This window comes from Amblyomma americanum, chromosome 2 (genome assembly GCF_052857255.1).
Source record: "Amblyomma americanum isolate KBUSLIRL-KWMA chromosome 2, ASM5285725v1, whole genome shotgun sequence".
Taxonomy (NCBI): Eukaryota; Metazoa; Arthropoda; class Arachnida; order Ixodida; family Ixodidae; genus Amblyomma; species Amblyomma americanum.
Window position 1 is genome coordinate 15405911 of NC_135498.1, and position 12374 is coordinate 15418284.

The 12374-nt window shown below is 43.7% G+C and overlaps 1 protein-coding gene across 5 annotated transcripts in view; it reads left to right on the forward strand.

Annotated features, from left to right (window-relative positions):
* LOC144120643 (uncharacterized) overlaps positions 1 to 12374 on the forward strand; it is a 45002-nt gene that overhangs the window by 28162 nt on the left and 4466 nt on the right. For 4 of the 5 annotated variants that reach the window (XM_077653254.1, XM_077653256.1, XM_077653259.1 and 1 more), the window contains exons 12-13: positions 10586 to 10678; positions 12117 to 12212. In XM_077653254.1, the coding sequence (XP_077509380.1) occupies positions 10586 to 10678; positions 12117 to 12212 (189 nt within the window). The remainder of the gene's footprint in view (positions 1 to 10585; positions 10679 to 12116; positions 12213 to 12374) is intronic. The other variant, XM_077653255.1, reaches the window with a different exon arrangement.

Consider the following 12374-nt stretch of genomic DNA (forward strand, 5'->3'; position numbering starts at 1 on the left):
AAAGGTATGCCTTAACATCAAGAAGCCTTCTGTTTTGCAACATATTCTTTTTGTCATGGTGGCTGCTGTGATAAGGCACTGCTATCAGAATTTGACTTGTATAAATTCTTTTTTACGCTTGTATCATTTTTTTTTTTTGCATGCTTTGCATGATGTCTCAACATTTCATGCTGCACCTTGGCGCTTGCACTGGCTGATGTGCATGGTCTCGTTGGTGCATGGAATTAAACACTTTTTGGCTCTGCATGCGCTTTTTTTTGTTGTCCTGGCAATGATAGGTACCTCGTTTTTTGTTATTACTTCGATTATGTTGTAAACCATTTGACATTTAATTTTGGCATTGGTAGCAAATATTTCGTTTGCTGCAGCATTCGAAGTCTTAGTAGGGTTCTGCAGTGTCAAGTCTGTAAATGTCTGTGGTACTGAAATTGGATTGAAGGGCACGTGAGGGAGATCCTAATCACATTTAGGAGTTTAAAGTGGGTAGAGGTCATTCTATGCCTCAGAAGTAAATACGAAGTGTGGCAAGATCAGAAGTTGTGGTTCATGTTCCTTGTTTCCGTAAACCTGACTTGGACTAAAGAAATGTAGCTAGCTTTGCTGGATCAAGATGCAGCTGTAAAAAGAAACAGCGGTACTAGATTTTAAGTGTATCAGTACGAGCTGGCAGGAGCTTCAACTTTTTACGTTCTGGAAATAACAGATGTGTAGATGCAAGTCCTATCTTGTCGTATCCTGTTAGAAACGTGTAGTGGGAAGATGACATTAATAGCCACCGGTTTTGTATGTGGAACAGCAGTTTTGAATCTTGCAAGTCACGTCAGCTGTCTTAACATGTGATAAGCTGGCCATGGGAGTGTAGTGTTGTAAAAAATGGTGATGTTCTGTGCCTAATAAGGAATGGGCAGTGATTAAGGATTGCGGAGGAAGCAATGTAGAGAAGAGCACCCTGGCTTTGCTTGTTAGAATTGCTCTGTGTGGGCACCTCTCGGAGCCAAAGCTGAGATTAAACAGCCTGAATGAAATGAATGCCAAACTGCTTCAGCATCACTACAGCGTTATTTCTTCGTGTGTGTCTGTTGCTGTGTGTGTGCCCTATTTTGTTGTACTTCTGATAACTTTTAGTGACAGAGTGCGTTACTTAAGGAAAAAAATTGCATCTTGCAATACAGTGGAACCCCATTCATACGTTTTTCACCGGACCGCGAAAAGAAAAACGTAACAGCCGGGAAAACGAAACAGTGAGGAAAGGTCCGAAAATTAATGAAAACAGTGCTGCTTTGCCTTGAAACAATTTATTTCGACATCAAGTAAGCTTAGGTCTTTAAAAAATCGAGAATGGTTGATTGCCGTTTTTTCCGCTCGCTGGAAAACACCATGCGTTTCTCGATGGCCTGGAAAGCCGCATTGCTCTCAGCGTCGCTTTGAGGTGCGACGTACCTGCGGAGGAGGTCCAGAGCCGCGACGGCTTCTCCAAAGCTCGGGTCCGCCAACTCCCTGGAATCATGCGGCTCGTGCTCCTCGTCGTCATCACAGTCTGAGGCTTCACTCGCGACCGAGTCTGCAACGATCTCGGCGATACTCTGACACTCAGACGTCACGACAGCAGCATCCACGGCGACGTAATCGTCATACGTGACTCCCGTGGCACCCAGCGCATTCAAAGCTTCACTCAGCTCTTGATCATGAGAGGCTGCTTCCGTCTCTTCAGCTTCCGTGGCAATTTCCTCTCCGCCGTCCATGCGAAAGCCACACCGCGCGAAGCAGTGCTGTGCAGTTGACGCGCTCACTGCAGTCCACGCTGGCTGCCTGTCGACTGCGTTGAGAACATCCAGCTTTTCCTCGAGGGAAAGCGCCTTGCACTTGAGCGACGCCATCAAAAGACGACAAATCGCTAGCGGTGTTAGCGAGGCCCGACGAGGCGTAGGCAGCGTAGGTGTTGACGGGAGGACATGGACGACTCGGATGGGTTGAACCGCACAAACAAGAAAGACTGGATTAGCGAGGCCTGACGAGGCGTAGGCAGCGTAGCTGTTGACGGAAGGACACGGACGACTCGGATGGGTTTAACCGCACAAACAAGAAAGACTGGATTGCTGCGGGCCCGCGGGTTTTACTCGCTTCGGCTGACGAGGCAGTGGCCATCTAGTGGCAATCTCTCCAACTCGCGTGCGGCTTTTTATGGCCTCCAAGATTACCCATGCGCGTGCAAAGGGGTGATCTCGGAGGCCATGGTCTTGTAGCCAATTCCGTAGCCAAGACTCGTCAAAATGGCAGTTGGCGCGCGTTGCCTGGCCGGGTTCGGGGTGCCAGGTTGCGACGTATCATGCGGGAACGTTTTCACAGCTACAACGTAACAGCGGGGTGCCCAATACATTGGATCCTATGGGAGCTATGCCGGGACCAGATGAAAACGACGTAACAGCCGGGAAAACACAGCAGTGAGGAACGTAAGAGCGGGGTTCTACTGTATAGTGTCCTGTAGCCCTTCTGTGCATGACATGCCTCCTACCTCCCCGGTATGTTCTCATGATATTTTCAAAGATGGCCTTAGCTTAGCTAAGCACTTCCCCACCCCTCAGTCCCTTTTTCAGATATACTTAGGACATTCTCGCGCGTTGTTTATCTGCTTCGAAAAATTGGAGTTCATGGTTGTTGGACACATTTTTTTTATGGGAAAAACACCTCCCATGAGGCTAGCTGTATTTCCTGTACATTTTTGTAGTGTGACTGGTGGCATCATCTATGACCTCGCATACTGTAGAAGCCCAGCAAGTTTCAGGTTGTGTGTTATTTTAAAGGATGCTGGCTGCTCAGCTACGCTTGTTCACTTCAGTGAAGATGATAATGGCTTGTGGGCCAGCACGACAAAAATTTCATTCATGGTATTATTGCATCAAGGAAGCAGTCTGTGCAAGCTACAAAAAAAAGTCCTTGGGTGTTTACTATTGTCCTATGCTTGCTTACTAAATGAATAACTTGCTGTGGAACATAGCTGGAAAGGTTTGAAGGGAGTCTCATGCTTATTCTGCAATGCGGAGCCGTGGGCGAAGTTTAGATAATAGGGGGCGTAAATGATGGTTCAGGATGCAGGCTGTCTGCTTCAATTCACATTTAAGGCATTTGTGGCCTCCTTTGAGTTCACAGGAAAAGTTATTAGAATTGCATGGAAGATTCCGAAACTTTGCTTGTCATTCTGTAGTTCTATGAAGTCTCTGTAGTGTGCAGCCATCTTTTCTACCAGTACTTAATTTTGTCCATATTACTCTTAACACCTTCTGATGTGGTCTTCCTGTGTTCTGCCTCTCTTTTTGCAGGCGCTCCCTCCGTAAAATATCCGGTGATAAGCACATGTTGGTAAAATCGGAGCCGAAGGAGGGTGCCAGCTCAGGCGAATCCCAGGAGTGATTCGTTTGCCATCATCACTCACTGCTTCCTTTACCTCAGTTCCTTCGCACTTTATTTTTTCTTACTTTTCCATTAACCAAAGCTTTTTATTTTTACATTCCTTGCCATGTGCCATGCACGCTATGCTTTTACTCCCCTCATGCCTTTTTCTTCTTTTTTTTTTAACAGTTATTGCAGCAGGTGCATGCCAAATTACTCCTGGTTGAGGTTACCAAAATTAATGGCTGGCTAAGCAGCTTTTGCAATCAGCCAATCCGGTGGCTTGTGTTGTGCATTCTCTCATGCATTTTCAGTGTTCTTTGACTCACTTCTTAATGTTGGTTTTTCACTGCCACGTGTCCTTTTGCATTCAGGAAACTTTTGATGTTGAATTAGGACCAGCATTTACATTAATAGCACCAAAAACAAAAAAAAAAGTGCTTGGCTGCTGCTAAGATGATGGGCCACATGAGTACAGGCAGACCACTTTTTTGTGTGTGCCAAGTGTTGTCAGAAAGCACAATGAAAGAAATGGGACCTTGCAATGCATCTATGCATGCAGCACACCAAATGAAGTTGTGAGCACTGGTCATGTTTTTGAACGTTGACAAAAGTGGTTATACAAGCTGAGAAGTTTTACTGAAGTTACTGCATGTGCCTTCCTGTTTGGAACATTTACAACTGTCTTTGCTCATAAGCTCTGGTACTGTGTGTTTTTGAGGTATTTTTGTACAAGAAAATTGAGGCCTTTTGGCTCTTCTTTTCCGTGCTCAGTGTTAACGCAGCTATTTGCGTATTTCATTGCCTGTCACTGGGCGCACTGTGAACATGTTTTTTGTCTTTTGAATGTACTGGGACCCCAGTGTGTGTGCACTGCTGGTTTTTTTGCTGAGAACAACAAAGCGATTTTGGGACATCTTTAGGTCGAATGGATTTAGTGTGCAGAGATTTGAGTGACTCATCACATGTTAGTGTGTTTTGAAGTGAACGTTATTGACTTTGATTCTGTGCCCTTCACCATTTATTTGAAGGAGCGTTACGAAAATGATTTCTCTTTTTTTTGAAGCGGCTGCTGAGTTCATTATCCGTTAGATGTTTTGTGTTGCTAAAGCGACAGTTTTATTTATCGAATTTTTTTTTACTTAATGATAGTTCTTCCTAGCACGTATTTTTTTTTTTTCTTTAGCCAACTGTACTGGATTAAGGTTTAACTTCATATGATGTGGCTTTCAATACATTCTGCTCATCCCTGCAGTCAGAGCAAATGAAGCCATCTTATATAAATTATATTGGCATGTGCTGTCATCTTGTGGCATTCCATTGCTGCAGTTGCCAAGGGTTTATATTTATGTGCAATTATTTTACCACTGTAGTGCCTTACAACTTACAGACTCTAGCACATCTCAAGCAGCAAATGGAGCTTTGTCTCATGCACCGTTTTTTTTTTACACTGTATATAATTTTATTGTTGATTTAAAGAACTTGTTGCAGTTGTTCATGTTTGCAGTAACATATTCATGTCCCTTAAGTACAGTTGACTCCAAACAGTTTGAACTTGACTAGAGACCGAAAATTTGTTTGATGTATGTATAGTTCGAATTACGTACGGTATTACTCGCATAATGTATGTACTTTTTGCCCTAAATAGTATCTAAAAATTTTGAGGGTAAGTTTATTACACAGGGTAAAATAAAATGGGACAAGAAGTGGTCTGCCAGAATAAATACCTCATCCAGTACGTCCTGCCTTCCAAATAAAACACGCCACGCACTTCAGCACGCTTTCTGTGCTCGAGGGCATGACAGCACCTTCTGTTTTAACCAACACTTGTAACGTAACTTGTTCACAAGAGTTCACTCTAGGACAGCCCACAGCACTCGGCACAAATCCTAACCAGAACAACTAGCTACTATATCTAATATGGCAGGTCGAACAGAGAAGCCATTTTTGACCAGACACAGTTTCTATTGGTTCTCGAATTCATCATGGAATGTTTCTATTGGATGATCATCCTTAGGGGGACATATAGAGCTCTTGATATGTAATACTTCATAGTATTGGGTTGTTGTAAGAACCTAAAGTAACGTTTTGGTGTCTGGAAACTGTACTGAATGTGTTCTCATGCCTGAAACGCATCAAATTCCCGATTTGTGCAAAGATATTTTGATGTTGCTAAAAAGCCCATGCCCTCCCCCTAGTATGGCGGAGATGTCTCCATCCTTGTAAAGGAAGGTTGCATCAAGGCCGCTTATGGCTTAGTTGTTTCGGCATTAAAAAATGGGCACCTGCTAGCATTCACTGTCATCTTTAGTAGAATTTAGGCCAAATGAATGAAATGTGTTTATTACACGAGAGGTAAGAACATTGTACTTAACAATAGCCAGAGTAAGAGGTGCATCATTACGCGAGTAAATACGGTAGTACAGTCGACGACCAATTTTTCGGACTCTCTAGGGACCGCGAAAACGACCGAAAAATCAGGCAGTCCGGAAAATCGAATTTCACCGAAAAAAATCACAAACTTATTGCCAATATGTTGGGGGAAGGCATCAGTTGTATTGCTCATATTCTAAAGCTCCTCATGACTAAATTTTGCTGCGCGACATGTGCACGGACGAGGACGGCGGCCGCTTTCATGAGCTCGGCCTGCCTGTGCTGCCTGCGGCATGTCGCCGATGAACGCACGGGTTGGGATAAAGTCTAAATGGGAAAGTGAAAACGCCGCGGCGGGAACTGCGCTGCGGCCGCAGTACGATGGGCCTGGGACGAGAATGTGAAGATGGCGAAACAAAAAGAACCGAGAAACAGCCAAAGCAGGCGCTCCGCCGGCGTTGGTCTTCGTCATTAGGCCTAGCGACTAGAGCCGAAATCGACATCGTATCCGGCGATATGCGCTCTGCGGTGGTCTGCGTATAATGAAAGACGTCTTGCCTGTCATCGAAACGCCGGTTGTTTACGGTTTTACAATAGAAAAGTCAGGGTTGCGGTGCGTTTTGACGCGGGTACGCTGACCTCGCTTTGAAATGCACCACCATTTCCTCCCGCGCTTGTAGTTTCCGTGGAGCCGTACGCCTCCCTTAGCGCCATGGGCTCCATGTGCAGATGAATCCCGCTCCGGCACAGATGAGTCCCACAAACTCCGACTACTGTTCAAGTTCGTGCGGCGGAAGACATTTAAGAACAGTACGAATTCAAAACCATGTGGGCGCAATGTACCGACTCGCGCAGAATTTCAACATCTGAAGTTAAAAGGCTTCCTTTAAGCTTGAATTTAGTTTTGTTTGATCAAGTTTTCGATCTCTCCTGCAGTTTGAATTAATGAGGTTCCACTGTATGCATTACTGTATTTACTCGCATAATAGAACCCCCCCCCCCCCCCCCCCCCTTGTTGGTCCGAATTAATTCCTTTTTTTTTTTCAGCCTAGAGCTTTTTGCAGCTGGTTCCTTAGTTCTCGCGCAGACCTTGGCAGCGTGCCGAGATGCTGCCCGTTGCCGATAACACCACCACTTGCTTATTTTTTGCGCCGCCGGCTACCACAAAATTGCCGCATCACGTTAACAGCAGCGGCACGAACACAAACCCGTTGCACCGCGCGCGTTTGTTGATGACGGAAGGACGGATGGAGAGGTAAGATATGAAATATCGACCCTTCCAAAAAAATCTGTTATAACTTTTTTTCCCTGCGTAAGGAACCCTCTCCCCAAACTGATGTCAACTATTCTGGAAGGAAAGTGGGTTCATTACGCAAGTACATACGGTATATGGCGACTTGGGTATTAGCGGCGAGTGCAAACAAGGTTCGAAAAATCGAGCAGTCAGTCCCGGTGCGTCCGAAATTTCAAGCGCTCTTATAAATTGACTTCATGGGTCATGTCGCAGTGCCACGAAAAAGTCCGAATAATCAAGCATGTCCGAAAAACCAGGTGTCCGAATTTTCGGTCGTCGACTGTACTTGATGTTGACGGGCCCAAGAGTTTAGTTCAAACCGACACTCCAATGCAGTGCATTGTTGCTTGCTGTATTTTATGCAAGGACTGCTTTTGCATGTACGTTTCTACAGCTGAGTTGCTGATCAAAAAATCTTAAATGCTGCATTACAGTTTAGTTAAAGGAAGTGTTTGCTGATGTCGTCAAATGCCAGGTTAAAAGATTGACGGTGGTTTAGCTTTGGTTAAACCTGGAGTGACACGATAGCTACAGCTGGCCGAGTGGAACTTCGTCACATGACCAACCACGTGATCTGCCACGGCGCCGTGCTGCCGGCAGTTGCTCTGCACCACGTGGCCAACCACATGACGGCGTGGCGGCGCAACCACAGGGTGGCAGCGCAGCCACCGCCACGCTGAAGGCTCGAAATGCTACCATAATGCTACCATAATGTAGCTATCGCTACAAAACATTGTTTTTGAATAGCTAGTCAGCTCAAGGATTCGGGGTATCTTTTCTTGTTTTCTTTTACACTGCATAGGTGTAACCTTACAAGACGCAAGCCCATCATGACGATTCATAGAGATGAGGAAGACGAGAAAATCACTACCTCGCCTATTCCTTGCATCTTAATGCATCGCATTTTAGCACTAGCACATTTCATGGTAGTCCTCTCCTAGCCCAGCTGCGAGTTGTGGTGTAGTCTCTGCAATAGCATGCCTTATTGAGTGTTTGGTTTAGCCGAGTGAAACGCCAAAAGGGATTTCTCCTTGCTGTATTTTGTGTTGATCATTTTATAGAATTATTTAAATGAAGTTAATTGATACTTCATTCAAAACATCTTCTCAAATAATTATTTGTATGACTTTGGGTATAACCATACTGTCATGCTGCAAAGTGTTGAGGTTGATTTGTCGAGTTAAAATTTTCTGAAACAAAATGCAGGTTTACTTTACATAACTTTTTTGTGCTGGGCTTCCTGAATACACGAGTTTTTGTAGTGCGCCATTTTGTGAATCATTCTGTTGCTGTCTTTTGATTTCCTTAGACCTTTTTATTTTTGCCTTTAACCGCCTGGGTTCAGGCGTTTTTTTTTTTTTTTTAACATTACTAAGGGACCACAGCAGCTGTGCTTCAAGTGTTTTCTTTTTCCTTGATTGTGTTGTTGTTTATCTTGTCGATGTAACCCCTGGCTATCTTGTAAAAGGTAGTGTTCAGGTGCCATTTTTCTCGTGTAGCATGGTAACATTTTTTTGGAATGTCACACAGTTGTTCACTGCCTTGCCTTTGTGGTGATTTATAGGCGACAGTACTCCTTGGTCTGTGATCTCGCATTCCGTTTCCTGTACTCATTCCTGTTGTGACCAGAAATAAATGTATTTCAATTTGTAAGAAGTGTTCTCTCATATGTGCTGTACTGTCGCAATGTTGCAGTAGATTGGGAAGGAAACATCAGTGCGCTCCAACTGTAGTTCATCAAGAAAACTACTGATAGTGAAGAATGTGTAACTGTAGACCAAGTGAAGGAGGTGCTTCTAAGTAGAAAGAACAGTATTGGATTATTGTTATATTTTAACAAATACAAAAATTCTGGCAGTGGCTTGTAACAAAGGTGGAAGTGCTGCTTGATGTGTTGCCAGTCCAGCTCGCTGTTTAAATATGTTACAAAGGACACATTTTTACACAATATTTTAAAATTAATGTTTAGTGAGAGATGCTTTTTGTTGGCTACTCTGGATTGCTATGTTAAGTCTGCCCATCGAGTTTGCTACAAATTCCTCAAGTAGGCAGGTGAGGCTTTGACTGAAAAAGAACGGCATGCATTACTACAAACTATGGGGACAAGCAAAAATGCTTTTATGTTTGAAGCAGGTTAAACGCAAATCTCAATGACTGGGCAACCATGAAAAATATTAAGGAGAGTTGTCATTGTTCACGCTTGGAAACGTGTTCTTAACTCTTTCCCGTCTGTGGGGAAGATTGCTGTTTCTAGCAGGTATCAGTAAATTTTTCTGTTAATCTATTGCATTCCTAATTTTATGCAATACACAAAAAGAAAGCTAAATATATTTTCTTTCTAGGCATACGAGTTTGAGTAATGAATTGCGCATTGCAACAAAATTTTATTTGCAAAAAAAATTCAAGGATGTTCTGAAATGCGCAAATGTTTGATTATTTTATTGGCCACTATTGGTGAAAAAAACAGTTTATATATCTTGAATAGCTGTCTTGTTGCAAAACAGTAACCAGAAACCCTTTAGTTGGGCACCAGAGGGCGGCTGCCTGTGTTCCAGGCTAGTTTCCGTCGTCTCCAATGCCAAAAGTGAATCCCGACGAAAAGGCAACATCTTCAGATTCACTGCTACTCGGGTCATCGATAAAATCAACTTCAGACAAAGCGGAGTATTGAAATTTGCAACTTCTTGGAGCACACGTCGCACATTTAAAGGCTTCCAAGCGACTTCAACGCTATCGCGTATTGGCCCACCAAGAAAGTGGATTACCTTGACTGCTCTTAAGCTGTACTTCCGTGCATCAAAGTCTACTTTACTTTTGCATTTAGAAGTGGTCCTTCTACAAATAACTTGTAGCTCCCAATCCCATGTGTTAAGACAGTGTTTAAATTGCTTGAAGAGTGAACGTTGCTTAAATAGGCCTGAAAAGCCATATGACAGCTTATAAATATCCTTTTTTTTTTCTACATATCTCAAAAAGAGCTGGATTCAAGTTTGTTTCGTGTTTGGCATCATTGGATGTAACCAAAAGCTGAATTCTCAGGCTCATGAGTTCAAATTGGCAAATTTTTTCAGCTTCCTGAGGCAGTTCAAAAGCGTCAAACATGTTAATGTGTAGTAAAAACCACTCCTAAAGCTACATGTGGACTGCTGTCAACCTATTGTTTGTCCTTTGTTTAACTTTGTTTCTGTTTGCACTGTGATGAAAAAAGATGAGGTAACTAATGTAGTTTATCAATGAAGGTTCAGGCTTCATGCAGTAATTGAGTATTGGTCATCTGCCAGAGGGTACCAACTTTATTTGACTCTGTGCTGTGTGTTGCAGCTGTTAAGAACAGCTAACAGTTCATCTGTGAGATGTCTTCACTTTTTAATAAATTGATTCCTTACGGTTCATTCTAGTAAACTGATCACATTCTCAGAGGAGCAATCTCTTCGAAACTGAGCTTGTGGGCTTTCGTAGAAATGGCAAAGACAGGCTTTCTGATTCACATTCTCTACAGATTGGATGTGTTTCGCATTGTGCACAATGCAGGAGCAGCCAGAGCAATGGAGAGAACTGCTCGCCACCTATGCCACCTCTTCACTCCTTTGTTGACATGCTGGATGCTGCAGCACGCCCTGGCGGGTAGGTAACTACTTCATGGGCATGTCTTGCTCTAGAACAATGAGTCAAATCATCCTTCATTAACAGTGGGCTAATGTCAGCATTGGAATGAAAGCTTTGGAGTTTCAATTTAATGTTATTGAAGGAAAGTTGTATGCAGGGCTGATCGAGGTGCATAGAGAATCCTTAAAAGCCTTCAGTGAAGTAACTGTTCACTCCAATTTTTTTTAGGTCACAAATGGGAGCAAATCGCAAACGGTTGAGGAACTGAGACATTACTCACCGTCGTCACAGAGATGTGAAATCATTACTTTTTTTACCAGACACTGGAAAAAAATTAAAATGAACTTAACAGGCACTATAGCCTGGATGTCTCAGTGAAACTGCAGCGCCGTGCTGCCATGTGTAGTTGATAACATGCATTTAAAAATTGCCCTCATTGTTTTGTGAGGAACAAAAGAAAGTGGGGAGCATTGCACTTAACGCCACTCTCCCTAAAAGCCACAAATGAAGCTGGACCATCACATGTGATAGCACAGTGTGCAGGGTGACTAAGAGAATATTTAGATGTTTTGGTAACCTGTACGTCTCTGCATCCAAAATGAAGTTACTCCCGAGCCTGTCCTGTCTGCAGAAAAACAAACGGCAGTAGTGAGGTGCTGTATGCACCTTGCCCTGTGTATTTCTGCGGCCTTGTGGTAGAGCATCCGCCTCGCATTCGGGAGGTGCTGGGTTCGATCCCCAGTGCTGCCGGGCACCCACCGGTTTTTAATGGGTAGAAGATTTCCCCCGGCCTGGTGCTCGGCTCTTCTGGGTGAGATGCTTGGGAAAAGGGTCTTGACCACAGTTGCTCTGATGGATCAGCGATAAGTTCCGCCGTCAACAACGTTAAATCCGCCTCGTGCGGTAGAAGCCCATTTGTGGCCCTGCTGTGTGCATTTGGTTTAGAGCAGAGTATCAGCCATTGCTGCCTCCTATACCTGTGTGCTGTAAGCAAGATGAGCAGCCTTGGGTGGGGTGATCAATCCAAGGTGCATGATGCATTTTTCAGAGAATTGTGCCACAGACAAACATTACCAGAGGAATCCTTAGTTTATAACATATCTGACGTTTTCATTGTTTGGGCATTAGAGGACCAAAAAAGTGTCTGCAGCTTCCCCTAAAGGGCAGTGTAGCTCAAACAAAGAAAGACCCCCCAAAAGGCAATTTATTTCCCTTCAGGAAAGCTATTTCCTTTCTAGGACATGGCTGCACAGAATATCTGGGGCTTTCACCTACAGCCATGCAACATCGCCTTTGCACTTAGTTTGTAGAGAGGGCAGCCTTTCTTCTTCTTCTTCACCTCGGTAAATATGGCACATACCCATGGCAGCCTTTACTTGAGTTTTTTTTTCTTCCTTTTGCTTGTGCCAAGTGCAGACTAACTCATCCTCTGTTCTTTATATCTATTCCATTTTAGCAGCACAAGTTCTCCGACCTCTGCCGCAGCCCAACTTGCAGTCATGAAGGTGGAAGATAGCACTGACATCACTTCAGGACCTGGTGCTCTTCAGTGGTGAGTACAGTAGTCTTAGTAAACTTTAAAAAAAAACCATACGTGCAGAAACTGCACGAAAGGTATAGCAAAGCGCAGATTACATGCTGAAAAGTGCGGTAATAAAATTTCAAGCATTAAAGCTTGTATGCTTTTTTTTTACTTATTTTCTGTTAAAATATT